Source organism: Perognathus longimembris, chromosome 2 (assembly GCF_023159225.1).
Source record: "Perognathus longimembris pacificus isolate PPM17 chromosome 2, ASM2315922v1, whole genome shotgun sequence".
Classification (NCBI taxonomy): Eukaryota; Metazoa; Chordata; class Mammalia; order Rodentia; family Heteromyidae; genus Perognathus; species Perognathus longimembris.
Genome location: NC_063162.1, coordinates 146131674 through 146158088, shown reverse-complemented (window position 1 = coordinate 146158088; position 26415 = coordinate 146131674). Strand labels below are relative to the sequence as shown.

Here is a 26415-nt window from a genome sequence, read left to right as displayed (position 1 = left end):
CATCTCTTATTCTAAGCTTCAAAAAATAATATGAATATCTGCTAGGAGGATATTTTTACCATCTATGAAATTCTAAGTCCAGAAGAAAAGTAAACTTAGATTTGACAAAACTTCTGGATTTAGTAGGAGATATAGAGACAAAAGAATGTAAAATTATGTTCTCAAAATTTCATAAAAGTAATCAAAGTGGATAGGAAATCCAACTGACACATACAATAAGACTCTATTTTAAAAATTGTTCCAAAGTGAAGGCATGGGAGTTGAAGCCAAGCTATAATTTTAAAGTATTTTCAAATGCACAGTAGGCAATTACCCGATATGTGTCTTCTGGAGATTTTTTTATTTGGACAAACTGATTCTTAAATGTATAAAGCACTTTTTTTTTAATTTTTTTTTTGCCAGTCCTGGGCCTTGGACTCAGGGCCTGAGTCCCTGGCTTCTTTTTGCTCAAGGCTAGCACTCTGCCACTTGAGCCACAGCGCCGCTTCTGGCCATTTTCTTTATATGTGGTGCTGGGGAATCGAACCTAGGGCCTCGTGTATCCGAGGCAGGCACTCTTTGCCACTAGGCTATATCCCCAGCCCCTGTATAAAGCATTTTTAAAAAGTTATTTTAAAACATTTTAGAAAAATCTCCAGCAATATTTTTACACTTGGTAATTGCTGCATAAGAATTTATTTTAAAATACTTTTCTGTGCCAAACTTTCTTAATTAGTTCTATTAAGTGTCCTTATTGGCCTAGAAATCATCTTATTTTTGTCCTTGCAGCAAAAATGCTTTCCTCCTTTCAAATAGGAATTACTAGAGTCCCGGGTAACTTAATTTACAGAAAATGTAACTTGTGAAACTTCAGTCCTGATAAAAGGCATATAAAACAAAAGGGATAAAAGTAGAAATTTAACAGATGACATATGGGCTTTTAGTTTGTTACTGTGCATCCAATGACTACACTCAGCCTTTCCAAAGATATAAACAATCCTCGGCTAAAGCTCCCAAACAAGCTGAAAATGTCTGTTAGGAAGACTAGATCATACAATGGTCTCTGGAGAAAATGTAATGAACAGGGCCACTCACAGAGGGGAGAACACAAGATCTCCACATGTGCTGTTTCTTGTTGTGTCAGAGGTTTATGTGTATTTGTAGCTAATTATCTTCCTTCATCTCCTCTTCATACCTTTGTTTACATGCTGTGCTCATGGTGAATTTTCCAATGTAACATTCAATTTACAAAATCACATAGCATCAGAGTATTTTAAAAGATGAATGATATCCACATGAGAGTCTCAATCTAGGAGATAGAGGGTTTTTTTGTCTTTTAAATGCCATTGCCTAAATTTCTCCCTCTACTGCTACAACTATAGTTCAGATTTCCTTAATGTCTCAGTACTAGGATCAACCCACTTGATGAATACCTTGCCTGTAATCTTTTCTTCTGTTATTTCATTTGTTAGGGTGATAATTCAAAAATGACACTTTCTCAAAGCCGTATTTCTACTAAAAATCTTTACTGGCTCTTCATTGCTTCCAGAATAGAGTTTAAAATAAATTGGCATTCAATGATCTCCAGGATTTGACCATATTTGGCCACCTGCTTTGTCCTCATTCTTGATACTTTACATTCAGACTCATAGCATCTTTGCCCTTCATCCACCCTTCATCTCTACAACACTATACACGTTGTTTCTTAATTGGATCTGTCCTCAGGATAGCTGGCTGGTTCTTACAATTCTTTCCTCAATCTCCAGGTCCTTGCACAAGAAATATTCTGTGAATACTCTTGATGAACTCACTCTCACTTTACCACTTCTCACAGTGCATTGCAATTACTTTATCAACAGTCATCCTCACCATGGATATACATTGTTATCAAGATGGTCCCTTGTTGACTACTGTGTCCAGGAACCATTCATTGACACTGACACATAGTTGACACTCCATTGAGGCCACTTGATTAGAACCAAGAGGAAGTTGGGTTGCATGAACATCTTCTGAGAGACCTGCCTCTGTTTCAGGGTTCAGGAAACACTCAAATACAAAAGGGGCGTTGGGTAATATAAAGAGCAACTCTGTACGCACCTCATGCTTTGTGATACTTCACTGAATTTTAACAATCCTAAGTTAGATGACCTCAAGTATAAGGAGGAAGTGAAGTTCTCTCCTTCAAAGAAGTGAGAGAATGCCAGCTATTATCATGTAGTTTCTCTTTGTATTTTTTTATTCTGGGATCAAGTATTTTTTTTCTATTTATGTAATTTAAGCTTTTGATTGAAGATGCATTCCACACTCCAGTCAAGCACACCAAACGCCTAGCGTGTGTGAGTATGTGTGTGTGTGTGTGTGTGTGTGTGTGTGTGTGTGAAAAGATTGGAGGTTCACATTAATACAGCCAGCTGAATCCTCAGATTTTATACAATGCCTATATCTTATTCTTCATTAAATCTGCCTGGGAAGTCAGTTCTTCCTTAGTGCAAATATTTATTTCATACATTACATAATGTCTCATAATTTTTCTGCTTATCGCTCTCCCAAAATTCAGGGAGTTTGTAGGATTTTTAGATATTGAACAATTTCAATATTTTAAGGTGATATGCAAATAAATGATTCACAGTCTTGTGTAATAACATCAGTACATATTTAATCATCTCTCTCCCTCTGGTTGCCAGGGAAATGCAGATCATGCTCACGTCTGAGTTGAGGGAGAGCAGAGGCAAATCCATTTAATCCAGGTGATGCTTATGAGTTATCAAATTATCATTTTTAATGTTAGCCCAGAGAATTTTCCTAAGAGTTTCTGCCAGGCCCCCTTCACCTCCTTATTCCTGAGGCTATAAATCATGGGGTTCAACATGGGTGTCAAAATGGCATAGAAGAGAGAGATCAACTTCTCCTGAAGGACAGAAGGACTGGAACGGGGCTGGATGTAAGTGAAAATGGCCATTCCATAGCACAAGACAACCACCGTGAGGTGAGAGGCACAGGTATGGAAGGCTTTCTGCCTGCCTTCTGTGGACTGGATCTTCAGGATGGTGGAGATGATCCGGATATAGGACAACAGGACCAGGAAGAAGGGTGTCATCAGAAGGATGATGCTGGAAACCATGATTACAATCTCATTGGAGGAAATGTCCACACAGGCCAGCCTGACCACAGCTAGAATTTCACAGGAGATGTGATCAATATACTTGTTTGTGCACATGGGAAGCTGAAAGGTGATAGAAGTGTGGATGAGAGAGTTGATGGAGCCACTGACCCAGGACGAGATGGCCAGCCTAGTGCACAGTCCTCCGTGCATGATGACAGAGTACCTCAGGGGGTCACACACAGCCACATAGCGGTCATAAGCCATCACTGCCAGGAGAACAAACTCTATGCCACCCAAGGCCAGAGAGAAAAACAGCTGGGCTGCACAGCTCAGGAATGGGATCACCTTGTGCTCTGCAAGGAAATGGGCCAGCAGCTGAGGTACTATGCTGGTGGCATAGGACAAATCCACCAGGGAGAGGTTGCTGAGGAAGAAGTACATGGGCGTGTGCAGGCGGCTGTCCAGTCTGATCAGGAGGACAATGAGAACATTCCCCAGCACCGTCACCATGTACATGGCCAAGAACAGGACGAAGAGGGAGACTTGAGTGTCCCGGTCCCCAGAGAGGCCCAGGAGGATGAACCCACTCACCCGCGTCTCATTACCTGCTTCCATTAAAAACTTTGAGGACTATTAATCTACAGAGAGAAACAGAAATGATCAGATGCGATTTAATAACTCTTTAGGACTATATGCTATGTATAAATGTCTAGTTAGCCTTTCAGTATGGCTCTGGATCATTCATGAGACCATGTTTGCTGCTTGGATCCCCTCACATTTTTCTTGCCCACTGTTTTGGAGAAGCGTGTCTTCATATGAGTGGATTGTGTCTTCAACAGGGTCAGCTAAACCTCCAAGCCATGATGAACAGTTTTACAGCAAGTCTTGTTTTCTTCATTGTTGGTCAAAAATACCTAATGGTAGACAATATGGTCAAATGATAAACTATGAAGGAAAGAAGTGGGACATTTTAAAGCTATACCAAAGGTGTTAACTAGAGCCATCCTGATAATTGCATGAGTTCCTTCCCTAAAAATAATGATGGCCACACGTAGGTGGCTTATGCTTGTAATTCTAGCTACTCAGGGGCTAGAAGGAGAGTTGGAAGACTGAAGCCCAAAGCCAACTTAGGCAGAAATGCCCATGAGACTCCATTTCCAATTAACCAGCAAAAATCCAGGCTAGAAGTATGGGTCACGTTGTAGAACATCAGCCGAGCAAACAAAGTTGAGAATTCATGGGGCCATGAATTCAAACCCCAGTATCAGAAAAAAACAAATTAGTCAAAGCCCGGTGTCAATTGCTTGATAAACTTACTTACTATTCTATTCTTTCTTAAATTTCTCTATGTCTTTCTACCTTATAAGTTAAGAAAAAAACGTATGCGCCCTGGAGATGGCAGGGGAGGAATTTTCCCAACCATGTTAGTTGATGTTAAAATCCAGCATTGTGAGAACGGCGAGTGAAATAGGACCTTAACATGGTGCAGACTTCTTCTAGTAAATTACCGACGTTTGTTTAAGAAGATGCATGTTTAAGTGGAATTAGAAGTGAGTTCACGCCACCTCTCCACACCTAGCTACACCAGGACACCTACAAGTAGACATAGAAGCTATCTTAAATTACTATTTTCTCTCTTCATGATCAAAGGAATACCAAAAATTCAAAAGGTAAATGCAACTTAAACATACTCTGAGTAAAATTCTCAGATAGAATCTGATGATATTTGAAGTTGCTGATGCCTTCCATTTTAGAAGCATACAACTGAGCAACACTCAACCAACCTGTTCCATCTTAGATAAATCTGATCAGATGATTTACATTGGTACCGTGCTCCCTATAACAGTGCAGAATGACTTAGGGGAAGGAACAGACTGCCATATACTACATATACTACCTTTTATCTTACTGTATCTCTGCCTTAATAGAAATAAGACCTTGACATGCATATGAACAATTTCTCATCAGGAAAAAAGATGAGATCCAACCAGCAGGCCACTCGGCCAAACATGGAGAAAAGCAGTCACTCCACTAGTGCTACAAACACAGCACTATCGCATTCTAATGTCTTCTGATACTTACTTGTGTTTGACCATATCTAATTGCACTTGCTTTCCTTTGGCACTCCATGGGGAAAATTTAACTCACCTTTTCAAGGAAAGAAGTAGTAGCCAAGGCGTGGCACTTAGTTATCACTTCTCTTTGTACCAGTCATTGTCACATTTCTTTTCCTACAGCAGTGAGTGCATTGCACTTTTACAGCTAGCTGGAATTATTTTCTTCATCTGTTGCTTGGCTATGACAATGGATTATGTTTGCTCTTCATCCCATAGATTAGCGAGTGAAACCCAGAAGATATGCACAGTACATCTCATCTTTCACAGATATTTAAAAAAATGATCATGTCCATTATTCATGTCAATGCAAAGAGTGCACAAATGGATACCTTCAAACAGCCCCAAATACGGTGAGGCTTCAGGTAGAGCACATTACCCAGGGTCAGAGGCGATGTATTACATCATTATGTTGGTGATGCCTTGTACCTAAGGGATAAATTGCCAAAAAAAAATATTCCTGAGAAAATGTGTTTGTGCATTATCTTCTGTGCCACTCCATTGAGTCTTAATCACGTTTGACCTCCTGAAGAGACTCCACTACAATCTCAGCTGGGATGAATACTCTCCTCTATACAGAAGCGCAACACAGGAAGATAAGATGCCCAAATGACATATATTCCTTTCCTGATGGTAAAATAAATCATATCCTTACCTGCATGTGGTAGCGCTCTTTGTAAATTATTCTATCCTTTCGAGAAAGATTCATCTGACCTGTGTCCACATAGCTGATTGGCACACACACAGCCTGTATCCATGATGGATAAGAGGATTTCCATCATCCTAAGATTTGCTCCTGGAGAACTTCAGGGTCACATCGATGCCGGCATATCAAATATGAGTCCACATTTTGAGAAGACAACTAGCAGTTCTTTATGAGCTTATTATTTTCTTTCTCTTCAGATCTAGTTGTCTGATCTTCACATCATTTGAGATCAAGTACTGAGAACCAATGTCTCAAACATTAATACTTTTGGAATTTACCTTTTGTAATGTATTTTATCATGGTTCAATGTGCAAATCCTCACCCTCTTTATCTTTGGTGCTATGGTAGTTTTTACAGCTAATTCCTTTTCTTTAAGGAATTTTCATAGTGAATCACTAGAGTTTAAGTTGAAGCAATACGGCATGAGATTCTGGAGATCCTACTTCTCCTCCTAGGTCCTAATCTGAATGTTTCAGGACTCTGACAATTAAGCCATAACACATTTAAATTGTTTGTATTGAGAAGAAAGCAAAAATAATTATATATATGTATATATATATATATATATATACACACACTCTCAGGAAAATAACTTCAATGTGAGATTTTTTAAGTGATGGAAAATTTTTCTTTGTTGGTAATATATTGCTAGATATCCTTGAATAGAAATGCATAATTACATGTCAATTAACCAAGGTTTCTCCCTTATTTATCTCCCACAAATGTGATGCGGAATTCATTCATCATATTTGAACTCATTCATCACATTTCTATAAATATGCAGTTATATTCATAATTGCAATTCCCTTTTCTAAGTCTCTGTTTCATGCCTCATTTTTCTGCCAGTACTAAAGTAGTAAATTGACAAACTCATACATTACAAGGATGCCTAAGACTCCAGCTACTAAAAGACAGATGATCTCACTGCTTTTCTGGAACTCTTAGGGCTGTGATATTTCAGCATCTGTAGCTTGTGTCCCTTATCCATAGGAATACTTCCTCTGTGTGCACTCATATTACACCCACCCACTGTTGACATCTCCCTTAGGAATTCTCAAATAGTCCTTATGGCTTCATGATATGGACATGTCCCCTACATCTAGGATTGTTATTATCAAGCATGCTCCCCACCAACAGAAACACAGACCATAGAATTGAGTGCCTTGTGCCTCCTGAGCTCTGTGAAATGAAATCACCTAGCAGTGGTTTAGAAAAACTCTTGGGAGGAAGTATGTCGCTGCTCCCTAATGCGCTCAGACACAGACATAATCATGTGTGTCTATAGCTGATCTGGCACTTGGAGCTAACAGATACTCTTAGGAGTACCTTGCGCTGGAGTGTTAATTGCTGTCACGACTCTCAAATCTCAGAGGGAGGCCCACCACGATGCCCTTCCTCTCCCTGAGGAAGACTCTTCTCCAATCTTCCATCTCCTCCAAAACTCCTTTGAAGCCTTAGGTCATTCTAAAAGGAATCACATGGGCCAGCTGTGTGCACATTGAGGATGCTGTTCTACAGCACAAACTGACTTTCTCAATGCCTCCATTCTAACGAAGGGTGAGGGGGCCTGATCCGTTTGCTGAACCTGTACCAACTTAATAAAATATCCTCCTCACTTGTATTTCCTTGAGTGCATGAGTGGGAAGCTCTGTATTTACAAAGGGTAGTAGGTTTCTGTGAGATTTACACACGATAACAGATACATAGGCATGTCTCGCAGTACTATTTAAGCTTCAAAATAGTAGCTTTTCATCAGAATATTTTAGACTCTGAATAAGATCTACAAAAGAGTCTCTGATCTGCAGGGGAAGAAATGAAGGCAGAAATGTTTTACCTTATTTCCTCACTCTTTGTCCCCCCGCCCCGCCCATGCAAGCCACCAACTCCTTTCGATTCACATTTTAGCCCCATCTCTACAACTTTATACAAGATGTTCCTTACTCTCACCAGGATAACTTGCTTTCACATTTCTATCCTCAACTTAAGAGTCCTTGAATAGAAAAACTTCTATTCACCCTCAATGGGCTCACCCTCATGTTAACCTTTTTTACAGGGTAATAACATCGCCTCAACATCCCACTATGCGTGTACATTGTCGCCAGGACTAGACTGTGTTGACATGTCTGAAAACCATCTGTTGACACTGACACATAGTTAACACTCTATTGATACTACCTGATGAGAGCCAATAGAACATTAGCTTACACTGACATCTTTAGGGACAGATCTGCTTTTGTTGCAAAGTTTTAAGATTGCCTCACTATCAGGATTAAACACAATTCAATTGAGTTTCAGCTCACCTAGGTCTCTAGCTCTAGTGACACGTAGATTTTGTGACAGTGTGTTGATATGAGAACTAAGTGTTACGAGAAAGGAAATAGTCATTTGAGGAAGGGAGAAGACCAGTTATAACCATATACTTTTTCTTTTTACACTCTTATTACATGTTCATTTATTCCTTTTCCTTTCTTGTGCAATATTTAGGATTTTTACTAAAGATGGAGGCCACATTCAAGCCCTGATCACTAAAATTTTGTTGTGTTTTGAGGGAAGAGGGAAGAAAGGCCTAAATATGAAAACTTGAAGAAGAAAAAAAAATTAAACCCAGCCAGCTTAACTATCTCATTTCTTAAGACCCATATTAAAAATGTTCTCATTTTTTAAGCCAAGTGTCAGACTAATGTCTATTATCCTTGGACTGAGAATGTGGAAATCAGGAAGATCATAGATTTATACCTATGTGAATGTTGTTAGTACTGGAAACTTAGTTTCTTGGCCAATAATAGCAATGTATACAAGTAGCCTTCAGCTATATCGGTATTACAGTAATACATGACCTATCTTTGATCTTTCTTGAGTAATTACCTTCAACACTCACACACACACACACACACACACACACACACACCATTATACTTACACTTAGGAAGTCTTGAAAAAAAAATTTACTCTGTCTCAACAATATACACCTCAGAATGTCGACTCACTCATTTGCTGAAGGTGACTACACAGACCACGCCTTATTATAAGAAAATCTTCAAATGTGAAATCGTGGTTTGTTTCCACTGGAAACATCACGATCTTTATTGTACTTGTATCCTAGGTACCAAAGGTACAAGTTAAGGGCCATGAGTAGGCTCATGATTACAACTTGACAAATTGAAAGAGACAGTAGATATTTTTTCAATGATTGTCAGGTGCTAGGAATAGAGTAAGATGTGAATTTTCATGACCACAGTGCTAACACTGTTGAATAGGCTGCTGTGACACAAAAATGCACCCACGTGCCACACCCCCATGTCACTATTCAGCCTCCTACAGAACATCACCAGTACATTTTATGTCCCTGCCTTCCTGGTTGCCGAGGAGATGAAGCTAAAGCTTGTCACACGGGAGTTGGATGGAGAGCCCACGGGCAGGGTTCATTTTGCCGAGTGATGCATCTGAGTCATCAGATTGACAGTTTTGATGTTAATCCAGACAATTGTCCAAAGAGCTTCTGCCAAGCCCCTTTCACCTCCTTATTCCTGAGGCTATAAATCATGGGGTTCAACATGGGTGTCAAAATGGCATAGAAGAGAGAGATCAACTTCTCCTGAAGGACAGAAGGACTGGAACGGGGCTGGATGTAAGTGAAAATGGCCATTCCATAGCACAGGACAACCACCGTGAGGTGAGAGGCACAGGTGTGGAAGGCTTTCCGCCTGCCCTCTGTGGACTGGATCTTCAGGATGGTGGAGATGATCCGGATGTAGGACAACAGGACCAGGAAGAAAGGTGTCATCAGAAGGACGATGCTGGAAACCATGATGGCAACCTCGTTGGAAGAAGTATCCACACAGGCCAGCCTGACCACAGCTAGGAGTTCACAGGAGATGTGATCAATATACTTGTTTGTGCACATGGGAAGCTGGAAAGTGATGGCTGTCTGCATGAGAGAGTTGATGGAGCCGCTGACCCAGGACGAGATGGCCAGCCTTGTGCACAGTCCTGCATGCATGGTGGCAGAGTACCTCAGGGGGTCACACACAGCCACATAGCGGTCATAAGCCATCACTGCCAGGAGAACAAACTCTATGCCACCCAAGGCCAGAGAGAAAAACAGCTGGGCTGCACAGCTCAGGAATGGGATCACCTTGTGCTCTGCAAGGAAATGGGCCAGCAGCTGAGGGACTATGCTGGTGGCATAGGACACATCCACCAGGGAGAGGTTGCTGAGGAAGAAGTACATGGGCGTGTGCAGGCGGCTGTCCAGTCTGATCAGGAGGACAATGAGAACATTCCCCAGCACCGTCACCATGTACATGGCCAAGAACAGGACGAAGAGGGAGACTTGAGTGTCCCGGTCCCCAGAGAGGCCTAGGAGGATGAACCCACTCAACCACGTTTCGTTAGCTCTTCCCATCAAAGGATTTTCATCTGCAGAAACAACAGAAGATATTCAACCATAAAAATACCATGTTTAGCACATCTGTGTGAGCTAGCCTTAGCTGACTTCAAGATATGCATTAGTCTGAATGAGGTGCTTTGTCCCAACATGCGTTGAATTACTGTGACAGAACCACCTGTGTCCTCATGGAGACAATGGTGTCAGAGACATCCTTTATCATTGCATCACTATTTTAGGAACACTGCTGTTTATAAACTTACCTTAGGATTCAAGGGAAAGGGAAAAAATGCAGGACAGTCGCTGGTAAACTACACTCAGTGTAGTATGTAGTTGCATAGTTAATGAATTATTTTCAGTATATTTGGTTGGAGATATGAGTCAAGCAAGAGAGAAGCTGTCTCACAAACATGAGGCCCTTAATTCAGACCAAGCACCAAAGTGAAAACAAGAATCATCTTAAGTATAGCAACTAGATTCATCTTGGTGAAATGCATAAGTCTATTATAAAAAAAAAAAGAAATAGCTGGAAGAAAGAAAGCTTGCAGAAAGATCTGAAATCCGAAGAACCTAGGTTTACACTTGGTTTCATTCGACAGGCTTGTTTGTTTGTTTGTTTGTTTTGTTTGTTTGTTTTTTTGGCCAGTCCTGGGCCTTGGACTCAGGGCCTGAGCACTGTCCCTGGCTTCTTCCCGCTCAAGGCTAGCACTCTGCCACTTGAGCCACAGCGCCGCTTCTGGCAGTTTTCTGTATATGTGGTGCTGGGGAATCGAACCTAGGGCCTCGTGTATCCGAGGCAGGCACTCTTGCCACTAGGCTATATCCCCAGCCCCTCATTCGACAGGCTTGTGGTATTGGTTTGGTGATAAATATAGAGAGAGAAAAATACAGCACTTACTAACACAGGTCTACATAAGCTCCAGGGCAGATAATTTATGGCAAAAGATCTGTTACACTGCTACAGGGAGAATTACCATGGCAACACGAGTGTCACTTGCAACATAATGTTTGTCTATGATAGTGGAGATATAACTACCATCGTGGTTTTCCCTTTACCTCCTCTCCACAAATTCAACCCAAATAACCTCACAGGCAGCTTTTAGAACTTCTAAATGGATGCATAGAATTGGCTTGGGCCTTTTAAGAGCTGGGGATAGGTGGGAGTTTAGACTTTTCTTAAAGTCTCCTCTACCATAGGTAGGTTGTGAAAGAGGATTTTAACCATGCTTTTGAAAAATGTAATATCTTTAAGTAGTTGTTCTATGTGCCATAGAACAAAGCAGTTCATGAAGACAGTGCCTCTTGATCAGTGTCTCCTCCTTCAACCCCTTCTCTTCCTTTTCTTAATTTTGTGGTATACACACTGAATTCTTGACTGAATTCTCCTTTCTGTCCCCCTTCATTCATCTATCTCTCTCCCCTTGGTGCCAGCCTCCCTTGCATTTCCTGGTGTTGATTTTGTTGGGCTTTGACCTAGTCTTTCTAAAAGATTATACTATCTGAGTTCTCCATCAAGCCTATTATATTTCAGTTAATTCTTCTGTAGCCAATTGCATACTGCCCAACATATTTACTTGTAGACATATACTCTCAACAGATTTATTTACAGATTTATAGGCACATTCTATCTACCACAAATGAGGAGAAACATGCAACCTTTGTTTTGTTTCTCTGGGTCTGACTTACTTCACTCAAGAGAGTTTTATTCCAAGTCTTTCCATTTCCTTGCCACTCAATGGACAAATGGATCAAGAAAACGTAGTACATGTACACAATGGAATTTTACTTATGTATTACAATCATTGTACTTCTTCTCATTCTCTTTTTCCATTTACTACTATTAAGAATCTATCCTTTGGGGCATGGCCTCCCAAGAAAGAAAGCAGTGTCGACCTGTAGTGAACAGAAAAGCCATACATTTAAGGACCCATCTTCATTGTCAAAGACAAAACACAAAGTAAGAGTCATATACATGAACGGTGGAATGGAAAGTCTCTTATGATTTTTTTTCCAATAACTGTTTTGTCAGTAAACTATCATGCTATACTATCAATTCTAAACATTAAACTGACACTGTAAAGCTTTAAATATATTTAGACCTGCCTGCCTCATCTTTATTGTACACCTGTCTATACACTAACTTTCCTTTTATTGGAGTATAACAAAAGTAAGAGGAGAAGGGAAAGAAAGGGATGGAGGGCAGAAACAGCAGATCTTGATCAGTCTAGGGTCTCTGAACTGAAAAGGGGAACTGTAACTCTTACTTGCTAAAGGACAAAATATAACAACTAATTCTGGGAGTGCCCATCTCATTGACAATTTGAATAGTCACAGACATTTTTAAGTCCAACTTCCACTATCAACAACTCCTTCTTTTCAGCTCTCTTCCCATGTTTTTATCTCTATCTCTCATGATGTTTTCCAAAGCCATAATCATCCTGAGAAACAACTCAAAGAAGGCACTCAAATTGAAATGCTAACAAAAAAATAATTCTATCAACTGTTGGTAAATAGATCAGAGATCTGCATTTAAATTAGATTTTTTTCAATTAATTTGACATGTAGTTAATTCTAGTAAGAATGTAATATTAGGAAGGAAGTAATAGTGTTTAATTTTATTAAGTATTATATTTGCTAGGACCTGGGATTTCAGCAAGATGACATTTTCTATCATTCTAAAGTTCTCCTTATTTCACATCTAAAATGGTTGGTACCAATTTCCCATATTGATGATATCAACATCCTATTGTTCATCCTATAAACCAAGAGAATTTTAATTTTCTTATTTATAAATTTAGAGGAGTTGAGGGATATTGACTATTAACTCTTATTAATCCTAGAGAATTGTATGGTTTACTCCCTGCTCATTTTTCAACAATGGTAACTATTCTTTTGACTCTATCATATGTTTCTCTCCTACTCTACCTCAAACCTAATTTTCTTCATTGCGTTTTTGGGTAACCACTGTAAGTACTCCTGCTCCATTGCTGTGAGCATTTCCTAAGATGCTGTACTCATAACTTTATATTTCTCTCTATAGCTTTTAATTTATAGCTATCTATTCTAGCTATTCAACTTCTACCATAATCTCCTATATTTTTCACTGAAAACATAGAAACTTTATTAAGCTAGTCCATGAATGTTTCCTTCATAGCTCAGCAATGGCTGCAGGAATCTCTCCACACAATGGATTCCTTCCTGAGCTTTTATATTTCTGTCAGTGGAACTAGAACCCTCTTCCTCCACGAGTGGATGGGTTGTGCTTGATTTTTTTCCCCTTCCACAGAAGAGACGTTTCATCTACTATGTATTTCTCCATTTTTCTTCTCTTTTCATACACGCTTACCACTGCTGTCCATGTATTTTGTAGGGCGCAACTGCTCGGATTAGTATGCTTAGCATGGAGGAGTCTTATGCATTTAAACCTAGTATGTGAATGCACACCACACACACACACACACACATGCGCACACACAGAGCAGAAGGAAAAAGAAAACTGTCACTGAAACATATGTATATCCTTAAAGCCCTACCACAAATATTTAAAATTGATTGTCTATGTTGCATATTGTTGTTCTGTGAAATGTCCAAAAGTGAAATAGCAATTCATGTGAGGATAAAATATGAAGTTCCTAAAATTATTGTAGATTAGTGTTATCAGCTTATGCTAGCCCTTTAAAATAAGTTATATGAGTCAAAAAGGGAAGCTTTAGATGGAAATGACCCTGAAAGGTCAGGAAAAGTCAGAGAGGAGGAATGGATAGCAAATATCAACATTTATCAGATCAACCATTACTCTCACTGCATTGGCTAAGTCAATGTAGTTAACATACATATTACTTCACTTCCTAACATCATTTTATATGATTAATTCTGTGAACATATACAGTTTTTACTTGTTAAATAAGTGAGATGAATGCCTTGTTTGAGCCCTATTAAAGATACCTCTATGTGTTTTCTCCAATTATCCAGCAATTATTCATTACAGTGAATTATCAAGACTCAAATGTTCTATTCTCTGTGACAAGAAAACAAAGACCAAAAAAGTGTTGATTCACACACCCTTTTTGATGAGACAATATGACTAATTTAAAAGTCAAATTTAAATCAATCAGAATTCTCTTTAAAGAAAACTACTTTTGCTTCTATGAAAATTGCTCTGTTTTCTTTATTATAAAAATTCCATCTAAATGTTCACAGATTAAATATTACCTATGTTAAATCTATTCAACCTTGATAAAAAAAATCACCTACTATTCTGTTACATCTCTATTTTATTCAGTCTCCTAATATTTTATAACTTCATTGGCTGAAAATATAGAAGACAATAAAGAAGAAATTCTCACAGCCATGCTAGGTGAGGTTAAAACCTGGTTGAGGATCCTAACACCTGAGCATAATGGTTCAAAGCCAGCCCAGGCAGGAAAGTTGGTGAAACTCTCATCCCCAATTAACCACCAGAAAACCAGAAGTGGTGCTATGGTCCAAAGTGGTAGAGTGCTAGCCTTGAGTGAAAAAGCTCATGGATAGTGCCCTGAGTTTAAGCCCCATGACCAACAAAAGGCACACACACACACACACACACACACACACACACGAGAGAGAGAGAGAGAGAGAGAGAGAGATCCAACCCTCAGACCACGCATCCAAACACAGAACTCATCTCTCTGCTAGTAGCACATAAAGAGGACCAGCATGTGTAGTCTCTGCAGATGCCTTTGGTGCTGCTATTCACGTTATTTGCACTAGTTTTTGGTTGCTCTTGTTTTCTCTTGTGGTTCCACAGTACGTGATTTACCTTTGCAAGGAAGGAAGCAGCCAGGAGTTAGCACTTAGGCATCATTTCCTTCACACAAATCACCGCCATGTTTCTGTATCCACCCCAATGAGATGAGTTTTCAGGTCTACTACTTACTGGCTGACTCTGTACATTTTGTGTGTGTGTGTGTGTGTGTGTGTGTGTGTGTGTGTGTGTGCTCCCTCCAGCCCCCACCCCCATCTCTGTCTCTGTTTCCCTCTCTCTCTTTCCCTACATTATGGAGCCAGAAGTAATTTTTACTTAAAAGGAAATCATAACACATGCATAGTGACAAAAGGATTTCTCAGTGTCACCTTCTCCAGAAATCTATCATTAAAATGGCTATTTCAGCTGTGCACGTCCATGCAAAGGATACATGATTGTATATCTTTAGTCATATTGAAAGTCAAACTTCAAGCATACTGGCTTAAGGCTGAGACTGTTACCCACATGGATACAATGATCAGAACCCTTTTCTGGAGGGAAAACAATGTGTTTCTGCTTGACCCTTTGGAACTCTCCATCGAATATTAATCCTTACTGGAGACAGCTGAGAAGCTGAGTGAAGCAGTGTCTCAATAAAGAAGTTCAGCACCAACAACCTATAAGTACGACTCATTCCTGTGGCTCAAGGTAAACCAGAGCCTTACCTTTATATATTTCGGTTCCCTTTGAGAAGATTCATCCTAACTACAACTGCACACTTGGTTGTTGTGTGTACACATCATCGATAGGAATATTTCCCATCATCCTAACATTTGGACAGGGAGAAGCTCAGAGCCAGTTAATTGGATAATACATTAAAATGATTTAATATTCTCAGGGGACAGATAGTTGTGCTTCTTTAGAGTCTTATTATCTACTTTCTATACAGTTTGGGTTGCTTGATTTTTCCATGGACTCTGGGGCCACTCATTGAGACTTCGTTTCTCAAATGCACACAGTCTTGAAATGTACCTTTGGTGCTATTTGCATTATGAGTTCATTGCACAAGTCCTCACCTGTCTTCATTCCTCTGGTCACCTGTACTTTATTCCCAGGTATGGGGGCTTTTGTAGCGTTTCTCTTATTTGGGAAAGTCTCCAGAGTAAAAGTTCTAAAACATCTTCCAGAGGAATCAGCTCTGAAATAAAGACCAGCACATCCTAAATATGTTTGCAGTCTGAGTGCTGAATGATTTTCATCAATCCACTTTACCATTTCATGGTTCAAATTTCTACCATGTAAAATAAAACCGGGTTAGTTTATGTGCATATACTCTGAATAAAACAATAGAAAGAAGAGACTAAACTAACTGAGAAAACATTTTCATCATGTAGGCATGAATATTAATTTGTACCTAAATAGCAGTTCTACACACCTGATTTTTTCCTTTAGCTGTGATAATCCCACCCTTCTGCAGTGGCATACAAGTCAGCCATGGCATCTCTAAATTTTCATGATCATTCTCCATCTTGCCACCTCTGTTTTACTCTGTCATTTCCACTGTTGGTTTAAAGTTTGGAATTGAGAGTAAGGGAGGGCCAGAGGAATGCCTGAATCTATAGCCTCTGAAAAGCAGAACTTTTAGGAATGAGAATATACAAGGTAAGAAGATATCACCAGTTAAGGTTCATATTTCCAAGCCAACGTCCTTAATAAATCAGATCAGGGAAGCTTCTGTCCTTCTAGAAACCTGTTAACATTCTATTACAACCTCAGTTGTTACTTCCATTATGAACTCTCAAATATCTACCCGTGCCTGGCAAAACAGACTTCTCCACTTAGGTCTAGCATCAAATTTTCTTCCAGAGGGCTGCCCTCAAACACAATAATAAATGATACCTCAGGCTTCAGAGCTCCCAAACCACTGAAGACGGGTGTCGCTTGTGAGGGAAACTCCTGAAATGGCATTCTCACATGTCACCTCTTGGCTTAAACACAAATCTAAGGGAGTGTGGCGGTGTCTGCATTGGCAACACAGGCTTTCAGATTCCCCTCAGGAGCTTCAGGCATTCAATTCTTAATTGCCATCGCCTTTCTCATTTCTCAGGAGGTGAGCTTCTGTGTGCCCTTCTTTCTCCCTGTGGAAAGTCGCTTTTCCTGCATCCTCCTCCTTCCCAAAATGGCGCTGAAGACCCAAGTCATTCTGGGAAAAAAAACAACAACAAAGAAACCAGCTAAATGAGGTTCTAGAATATTCTCCCATGGCCCAGACCTGACTTTGGGCCTTCACATTTGTACTCAAGTACATAGAGTTCCTATACCTCTTCCCTGGTAAACCAGACCAATTCATACCTGCAGCTCTACTATGCCTTTACCTCTCCTGTAGAAAAGAGACTTGTGCTTCAAAAATCAAATGCACACACAAAGAACATCTTTGAACAGTGCAAGCATTGGTGTAACCATCAGCATATTTTTATAATCCTATTACAGTTTCAAAAAGAATATGATGATATCATTTTAAGATGTTAAGACTTGAGAATCCAATTAAGATTGATATAGAATCTCATGACATACTGATAAAACAGGAGAGTGCCTGGAAGAAATCATTCTTGTTTTAGGGTCTATTATCCTTTACCTATAATGTGTGTTTTAACTAAAGTGATGGCTAGAAAAAAGTGAGTGAAGAACAGCTGCTAGCACCACTGGCTGCTACCTATAATTCTAGATACTCAGGAGGCTAAGGCTTGAGAATCATAGTTTGAAGTCAGCCTGGGCAGGAAAGTCCATGAGACTCTTATCTCCCATTAACTACCAAAAAAGCTGGAAGTGGTGCTGTGGCTCAAGTGTTAGAGCACTAGTCTTGAGCAAAATGAAGCTCAGGGACAAAATCCTGAGTTCAAGCCCCAGAACTGGCACAAAAAAGAAATGTTGATGGGCAAATCAATGGAAACAAGCAGAAATAAACACAGCTTGTACATATGAACTATCATCTAGCAATTTATAATAATTATCTAGTAAGTTTAGGTGTGGAAGGGACATCAGGTATCTATCATTTTAGGTGGATTGGGATTAATTAAAAACACTATAACAAACATTAACTTTTAAATAATATAAGAATGCTTTAAAATACTGATAGAAAAAAAACTGGGAAAACACTCAACATTTGTTTAAAACTACCAAGAAGATGGAGAATTTTAATCAAAACACACCAATTAACTGCACTAAAGGCAAGTAGAATAAGCATACTAACTAAAAAAAGAAATTTTAATACTATGTGAAAATGCTAGATTTAATCCTCTCTCCTGTGTATGAGAAAACTAATGACAAAGATGTGAATATGTTAAAAAGTAAACAGGTGAAAAAAGATAAACCATGAAAACACACAAACACACCACACACACACACACACACACACACACACACACAAGCCGGCGTAATTATATCAACACCAAGGTAATCTTAAAGACAAAAATATTAATGGGAATAAAGAGGGAGATTGCGTAATGAAAAAGAATTAGTAAGCAAGAGATCACACCAATCCTAAGTATATGTGGATGGATCAAGAATGCAGAAGCTGATGGAAATTTAAGGAGAAATAATTCAATCCCAGATCTCAGTTTTGCATTTCAAAATACTACTCTCAATAATCAATAGAGCAAGTACACAGAAAGCCAGAATGAACATTATTAAATGCCTTAATCTAATTGACATCTATAGCACATTCCATCCAGCAGCACAGTCCAAGAGCAAAACTGGGACACCCAATTTTGTTGAATGTTATTCGACTTCAAAACACACATAGATTCGCAATACCATGCTAGTTGTAGTCTTCAATTATAGGTTATCGATTCAAAAAGTCAACAAAGAAAACCCATACTTAAATATGTAACACCATAGACCAACTGGACCCAACAAACACCTACAGAATATTTCCTCCAGTACAGAGTATGTCTTCTCAGTAGCCAATGGAACATTCCCCAAAATAGATCATTTTCTAGGAAATAAAGCAAGTCCCAGAACATGAAAATAACTAGATTCTAGGAAATAAAACAAATCCCAGAACATGAAAATAAGTCCTTGGATTTTTATCAAACTACAACAGAAAAAATAGTAGTTAATAGCAAAAGAAATCACAGAAAAATATTCAAACTCATGAGTATTAAACAACACATTGCAAAATGATGAATGGATCACTGAAGAAATGAAGGGACACAAAAGTTCCTAGAACCCAATGAAAATGAAAAATGGTCTACCTGAACATTTGGGACAATTCTAAGAGGAAAGTTTATAGTTCATCCCATCTCTGAAATGACTGGCAAAAACTAGGGCTGGAAGCATGGCTCAAATGGTAGAACACCACCAGAGCAAGCATGAGGCTTTGGGTTTAAACCCTAATATCAAAGAAGAGAAGTGGAGGAGGAGGAGGAGGAGGTGGAGGAGGGGGAGGAGGGGGAGGAGGGGGAGGAGGGGAAGGAGGGGGAGGAGGGGGAGGAGGGGGAGGAGGGGGAGGAGGAATTAGTCTCCAACATGTAGTAGATATTATACTGACATTTCCTCAATTAACAACTTTGACATTTTACTTATTATATTACTTTGTGATGTGATATTTTTCTAAACTTTCCTAGAATTGATTAACTTTTAGACAATGGAAATTTTTAACATATTTATTTTATTTTTACTTTAAAAATAATAATTGTGTATAATTATAGGGTATAAAATTTTAGTGTGATCGCATTGACATTTTGGGGGATGCCTGTTGATCTTGCAAAATTTAGGACTGGATTACAGTTAAGTAAAGTTTAAATAGCTAATGGACTTTGAAAAATATGAGCCTGTAATTTCTGACTCCTAAAGTTTTCTGTATCATGTCAACCAATGAGAACATTGTAATTTAATCAACTTAAAAAGGAGACAAAAAGGGGAGTATGCCAAAGGAATACGAAGATCAGGACTAATTATATTCTTTCTCCTTTTTCATCTCCTTATCCTTTGTTCAATTATGCCTTCCCCTTTCTTTTCATGGTATTTAGCCATTATATCGATTAGGAGAGACAACCTTCAATCATTAGCTCTACCCTCGCAAAGGCTGGGGAGGGCCTATTGTATGTGTGTGCAAAAATAAATGGGAAGCATCTTTAATACAGTTTTAAGGTCTTCATCTGTAAGAGACTGATACATCCTGATTTCCAAAATACATGTTGAAACTGTCTTTATGCTTTACTTAGTCTGAGAAGTATGTCTGTGATTAGATTAATAACACCTGACATTTTATTTATTGTTCTGGTACTTTATGAGGTGACATTTTTATAAACTTTCTGAGAATTGATTAATTTTTAGACAATGGAGATTTTTAATATTTTATTTTACTTTTACCTTATAAATAATAATTGTGTGCATTTATAGGGTATAATGTAAAACTTAGTACATGTATATAGTACTTAGGATATATGCTCTAATATGCTTCTCAAACTGTTTGAATATTGTAAAACCTTACATGCACTTAGGTTTCCTGTGAACAATGATAGATTTATGTACAAATAACCCTTGGACCCATGCTATCAAGGTAAAACAAGACTCCATTTTGATCTCTCTTCCCTTTTCTTCCAATACTCAGAGATAGTGTGCATAACTGAAATAGATCTTATGAAAAATCATTTTAATCAGCCTTGATTTAAAAAAAACACTTTTCAAGCAATAGAGGGTTTGTTCTGATTAAAATATAACATATGCACATGTCAAAATTCCATGGTGAAATACCTTGAACAATTTAAGATGCACACACCAAAATGACAGGGAAGTCAAACAGGGTCTGTTGGGAGATTAGGCATTATTGGAAGGAAACAGGGCAAAAAGAGAGGGTAAAGGAAAATGACTATGTAGTCTAAGAACTTTATATCATATATGAAGATTGAACAATGGAACCTGTGGGAATTGTTTCTAACAATCGGTCAGTGAAGGATAAGGGAGAGTGACTACAGGGGTGAGGGTATGTAATTTGCATGTGTGGAAATGTCATAAAGAAGCCGTTCTGCTTATACCATAAATAAATTCTAGTTTTTTTTAAAAAAAAATCCTAAAATACTTTTCTCAGAATGATGACTCATAGTGATTCCATGTGACTCCATTCACCACAGATAACTTTTAACGAGTCTTCAGATGTGAAAACTGCATTTCATTCCCAATGGAAATGCCAAATGCATTTTCAACATGTGGGTGAGTTAAATACTGGCAGTCTACGATCAGATCAATGCCTAGGTCCCTGATTACAAATAATGTGATAAATCATCTACTATCAACCAGATTAAGTGTGGGAGGCTCTATGACATCAGCACTGAACTGTACCAAACACGCTGCAGTGACATAAAAACACACCCACACCCCACACCCAACACAAGGACTCTGCCTCCCACGGACATCACCAGTATGTATCACAGGCCCCTCCTTCCTGGTTGCCATGGTGATATGGCTCATGCCTGTCATCTCAGCTTTAGTGGAGAACAGTGCCGCAATGCTCTTTGCTCCAGTGATGCTTGTGAGTCACACCAAATTGCATTTTGAGTGTGAGCCAGAGACCTGTCCAAATAACTTCCACCAGATCCCCTTGACCGCTTCATTCCTTAGACTGCACATCCTGAGAAGCTGCAGTGACCAACATTGGTCAAATACTTCTGATGATTCCCTGTTTCCATGTACAATATCTTTATTCTGACAGCAGGGCTCTATTAATCATCTGAGGTAGCCTTAGGTCCATTACAACCTATAGATAATTCAAGGTAAATGTGTGGCTGTTTTATATCCTTACTGCCTTACCTTGCTACACAAAGCAGGGAGGGTGGTTATCAATGCAATGGTGGAAGAGAAACTCTCGAGCCTCACATCTCTCCCTCCTCCCATGTTTTGTACCTTGAATGTCTCCTGAAGGCTTGTGTGTTAGAAGCTTAGTCCTTGGGATGGTATAATGGGGAAAGAGTTGGTGGAACCTTACGGAGTGAGATCTATCACAAGTTCCTTAGGACACAAGATGTGTTCATGAAGCGGCTGTGTACCCCTGCTCCTACTTCTGTTGTCAGCTAAGTAGCGGTAAGCTCCTAGTTTGTCTTCAGGAAGAAGAATAAAATAAAATCCAGACAGTGCTTTGCATATCCAAACACTATGCCAAAGCTAAAGCCTGTCTTCTTGGCTTGGTATAATGGTTTCAGGAGTCCTAAAATGCTTCCTGGAAACCTGTTTGTTTTCATGGATATCCACATCAAATACAGACTTTTGAGGATCATTTGTTACATTATCTTTATACAAAAGAGGTGGTAAAGTCCTGTTAGAACAGCTCCTGTTCAAAATCCAGTTTTGAACAGCTAACACAGCAGGAGTCGGTCCTGTTTAAACTGCTCTATGCAAGTTCTGCATGGGACTTAAGTTCAACCCCCAGTACAGCAATTGAAAAAGGAAAAAAAGAAGGCATATATTTACCCACACACGCATGCACACACACACACACACATGCACGTGCGTACATACACACACACACAGAGATTATCCTACCATAAAGAACAAAATCATGGCATTGACAGGAAAATGGATTAAACTTGAGGTCATCATTTTAGGTGAAACAACCCATACATAGAGAAGAAGAAGTACATATTTTCTCTCCATCATAGGATCTAAAGAAATCATGACAAGAAAGTAAAAAGGGAATGCTTTGGGAAGGGGATAGAGTACAAAAAAAATGTTTAAAAAGAAAATAATGCAGCATACATATGGTCAAAGCACATTCCATACACATGTGAGAATGTCACAATAAAACCCACTATGCTGCACAACAAATACATGCTGGTTCAAAGTTAAACGTGTACCCTTTTGCTTAAAATCTATTTGACCTTCCAGAGCTGGCTCATAATCTGGAGAGATACAAGTGAAAGTCCTACGAGCAGAAGCAGAGCATATGAAGATACACATTTCTTCCACGCCAGTCAAAATAACTGCAACGGCACCATGCATGGCGGTGCAGCACTGAAATCCCAGCACTCAGAAGAAAGAGGCAGGAGGATTGGGACTTCAAGACCATCTGGGCCACAGAGATACTGACTCAAAAATAAGTGCATAAATAATCTGAAAATCGAATCAGATAAATCCGCATTCGTAGTTTCAGACTTCAACCTTCTTTTCTTAGTATGCAGAAAATCTGTGAGCTTAAAGAACACTTGAAGAACACTTCCAAACACCCTGCTCTAATTTCCATTTATAGAAGATTCCACTCTACAACAGAACATACGTTATTTTTAAATGTTCATGGAACATTAACTAGAAAGATTATACCCTAAGCCATAAAACAAACGCTGACACGTTTAAAATATGAAAAGTATGTTCTCTGATGATCACAAAATTTAGAAATTAACAACAGAAAATATCTAAATATTGGTTAGTTATACATAGGAGTCACAGAGAAAAGTTGAAGACAATTCTAAAAATGGGTTGATTGAATGGATAAGAGAGAAAACATCAAGATTTCTGGGGAAAAAAAACAACACCAAAAAACCCTAAAGCTGTCCCTAGAGGGAAGTCGTGAGCATTAAGAGCATATTAAAAGCTTAGAAGAGAAAACTGGTCCCCAATCTATGATTATAACTTCAGAAATGAGGCAAAAAGAGCAAATGAAACTCAAGCAAGCAGAAAAAGGCAAAATGATTTTATCAAAATACTTCCTCAAAGAGAGGACCAGAGAGATTCTGAGCCTTTCAGGTTGCTCAACTACCCAAATTAAATGTATATTTAAGAGTTCATCCAAGCTAAAACGAACGATTTGGTACTTAGGCTCTGATACTTGTCTAGGGCAGAAGACAATCGGCAGAAATGTCTGATTTCAAAGCAGTATGGAGTGGCTCTTGTGGAAACAGAAGACTAGTGAGATTCTGGGGCTTTCTGGGTACTCAACCACTCCGACTAAGTCTATATTTAAGATTCCATCCAACTAACAATCATTTGGGATTTAGAAGCTGATATTTCCTGAGGGTTTAAGCCAACAGAAATGGCTGCTTTCAAAGCAGTACAGAATAATTCATGTGAAAGCAGCAACCAGGTGAGATTCTGGTGCTCGACTACTCAAAGTTAAGTCTACATTTAAGACGTCACCCACCTACCATTAATTATTTGGGATTTAGGAGCTTGAACTCAGGGACTAGATGACCTTAGCTGTTTTTTGGGTTGGTTTTTTTTTTGGGGGGAGGGGGGTGTTGCTCAAGGCTAGCACTCTACAGTTTGATCCAGAGCACCACTTCTAGCTTTTATTTTTTAGCTGACTAATTGGAGATAAGAGCATCCCAGACTTTCCTGCCATGGCCAATTTTAAACTACCCTCCTCAGGGGCAGCCTTCTAAGTAGCTAGGATTACAGGCGTGAGCCACCAGGGCCTGGCAATGTCTGTTTCCTGACTGTAAGGTTTATTATAATTAAGCAAGATGTTGTCATTGGAGAAGGCTAGGCAAAAAAGTACACAGGACCTCCCTGTGCATTTTTCTTTGCAACTTCCTGTGAATCTATAACTACGGCCAAACTAAAACACACACACACACACACACACACACACACACACACACACACACCACGCGCGAGCGCACGAATTGTTGAGTTAATTAATAAGGCTCAATTTGCAGCTCTGTTTTCAAAAAAAGAAACTCAAAAGGGTAGAAATAAATATTTAATACTGTACCAACTTTCTTTCACTCTGATAATGAGGGGCAACTTATTTTTATCTTTCTGTTTAAATTCTTAATGGGAATATGTGTTTTTTTAACAGTAGCCTTTAATTTTTTATTTGTTCCTTTATATTCCCTTTAGCTATTCATCCAGTCTCCTACCACAGGAAGAAACCTGCAAATAATCTTTGACATTTAAAGCCATGGACTCTCTTCAACGCCAGCTCCTAAAATAAGCCCTTAATTTGTTCCACAGACAATGTCTTGCCTCTGTCTAGAAAACATTTCTAAAATGTTTGCCTCCTTCCTTCTGTTGCAATCATCTGTTTGTCTTGCTGAGCACTTAAAACTCATTAAAAAGAACAGACGTGGGTTGTTTCTTACCTACTATGCCAAAAGAAAATATTTTCTCCTTGCCCTGTAAACCTGACAGAGAGAAAGGTATGCTCTGGGCACATAATGAATGGCAAGGTCTCCCAGCCCACCCATGAGTAGGCCCCCGACGACCTTCTTCAGGCCTGGACAGCACCTCGGCATTTAACTTTATATTGGTTTGTTTTAGTGCAAAACAACTTCCTTCCTTTTCCTTCGTGATTCTTTTTTCCTGATAACCACTTAGCGATCATTTCTAGTAGACTGTGGGAGCAGGTTTCCAAGGACACGTGTTTCAGAAAGAAGGCTATGTCAGAACCAATCAGCATCTTAACATGGCCTCTGCTTCTAAATGGGGTTTAATTTCTCTTCACAGCCTCCAGGCTTCATGCCTTACCTGTGAGGGTCACTGAGTCAGAAGCAACTCCACCAACCTCCAGCCAAGTCTGAAAGGGAAGAAAGACTTCTTTGAACCACAGCTTCAGGTTTTTTCCATAATTTGTCAGCCTCCAGAGGATGGTCTGCCTTTCCCCCATCCTTTCTCTGAAGAGGAACTGACTCATTACATGTTCTGGGCTGAAATAGTAAACTAAACAAAAGCGTTTCAGGAATGTGGCAGGTTTAGCTTCTTGTACTGCTCCAAGACAAGAGCAAGGGGCAGAGAGAGCCTCTCCTTAGCTAGGAGAAGCAATACTGTGGTTGGACTTCTTTTAAAAAACAAACAAACAAAAAACAGTTCAGGAACTTGAACTTTGGGCCTGAGCACTGTCCCTGACCTTTTGTGCTCAAGGCTAGCACTCTACCACTTGAGCCATAGCTCCACTTCTGGCTTTGTTGGTGTGGTGTGGTGGTAGTGGTAGAGAGAGAGAGAGAGAGAGAGAGAGAGAGAGAGAGAGAGAGAGAGAGAGAGAGAGAGAGAGAGAGAGAGTTTAACTGGAGATACGAGTCTCATTGACTTTCCTGCCCAAGCTGGCTTCAAAACAGGATCCTCAGATCTCAGCCTCTTGAGTAGCTAGGATTACAGGTGTAAACCACCAGTGTCTGACAATGTCTGTTTGTGACTGTGATAATTAATCAAGGTGATTGCCTTTTGATAAAGTAGGGAGCACAGAGAAGTTCTTCAGTTAGGGACTGTTTGGAAATCCAAACCTAGAAGCCGTTTTCTTGAGGTTTGCTCTCTTTTTCTCATCTCAGAACTTCATACTCCTGACAGATTCTTTTTAATTCTTTCATTCTCACCACATAAAAAGCCCAAATCACAAGATGAAAAAGGGTTAGTCAGCATCGCACAATAGGTAACGAGGACTCCTCGAGTTCTCTCCTTCCCTTCCATCACAACACA

At 39.3% G+C, this 26415-nt stretch overlaps 2 protein-coding genes across 2 annotated transcripts; both read right to left on the bottom strand.

Annotated features, from left to right (window-relative positions):
- Positions 1-2743: 2743 nt before the first annotated feature.
- Positions 2744-3697, bottom strand: LOC125345686 (olfactory receptor-like protein OLF3). Its single transcript, XM_048337735.1, has one exon. The coding sequence runs from the start codon at positions 3695-3697 to the stop codon at positions 2744-2746; it is 954 nt and encodes a 317-aa protein (XP_048193692.1).
- A 5356-nt stretch (positions 3698-9053) lies between these two features.
- LOC125345895 (olfactory receptor-like protein OLF3) lies at positions 9054-25643 on the bottom strand. The gene is made up of 3 exons (XM_048337962.1): positions 25471-25643; positions 16045-16210; positions 9054-10321 (listed from the first exon to the last, which is right to left on the bottom strand). The coding sequence occupies exon 3, from the start codon at positions 10305-10307 to the stop codon at positions 9354-9356; it is 954 nt and encodes a 317-aa protein (XP_048193919.1). The 5' UTR covers positions 10308-10321; positions 16045-16210; positions 25471-25643; the 3' UTR covers positions 9054-9353.
- Between the last annotated feature and the right edge of the window lie 772 nt (positions 25644-26415).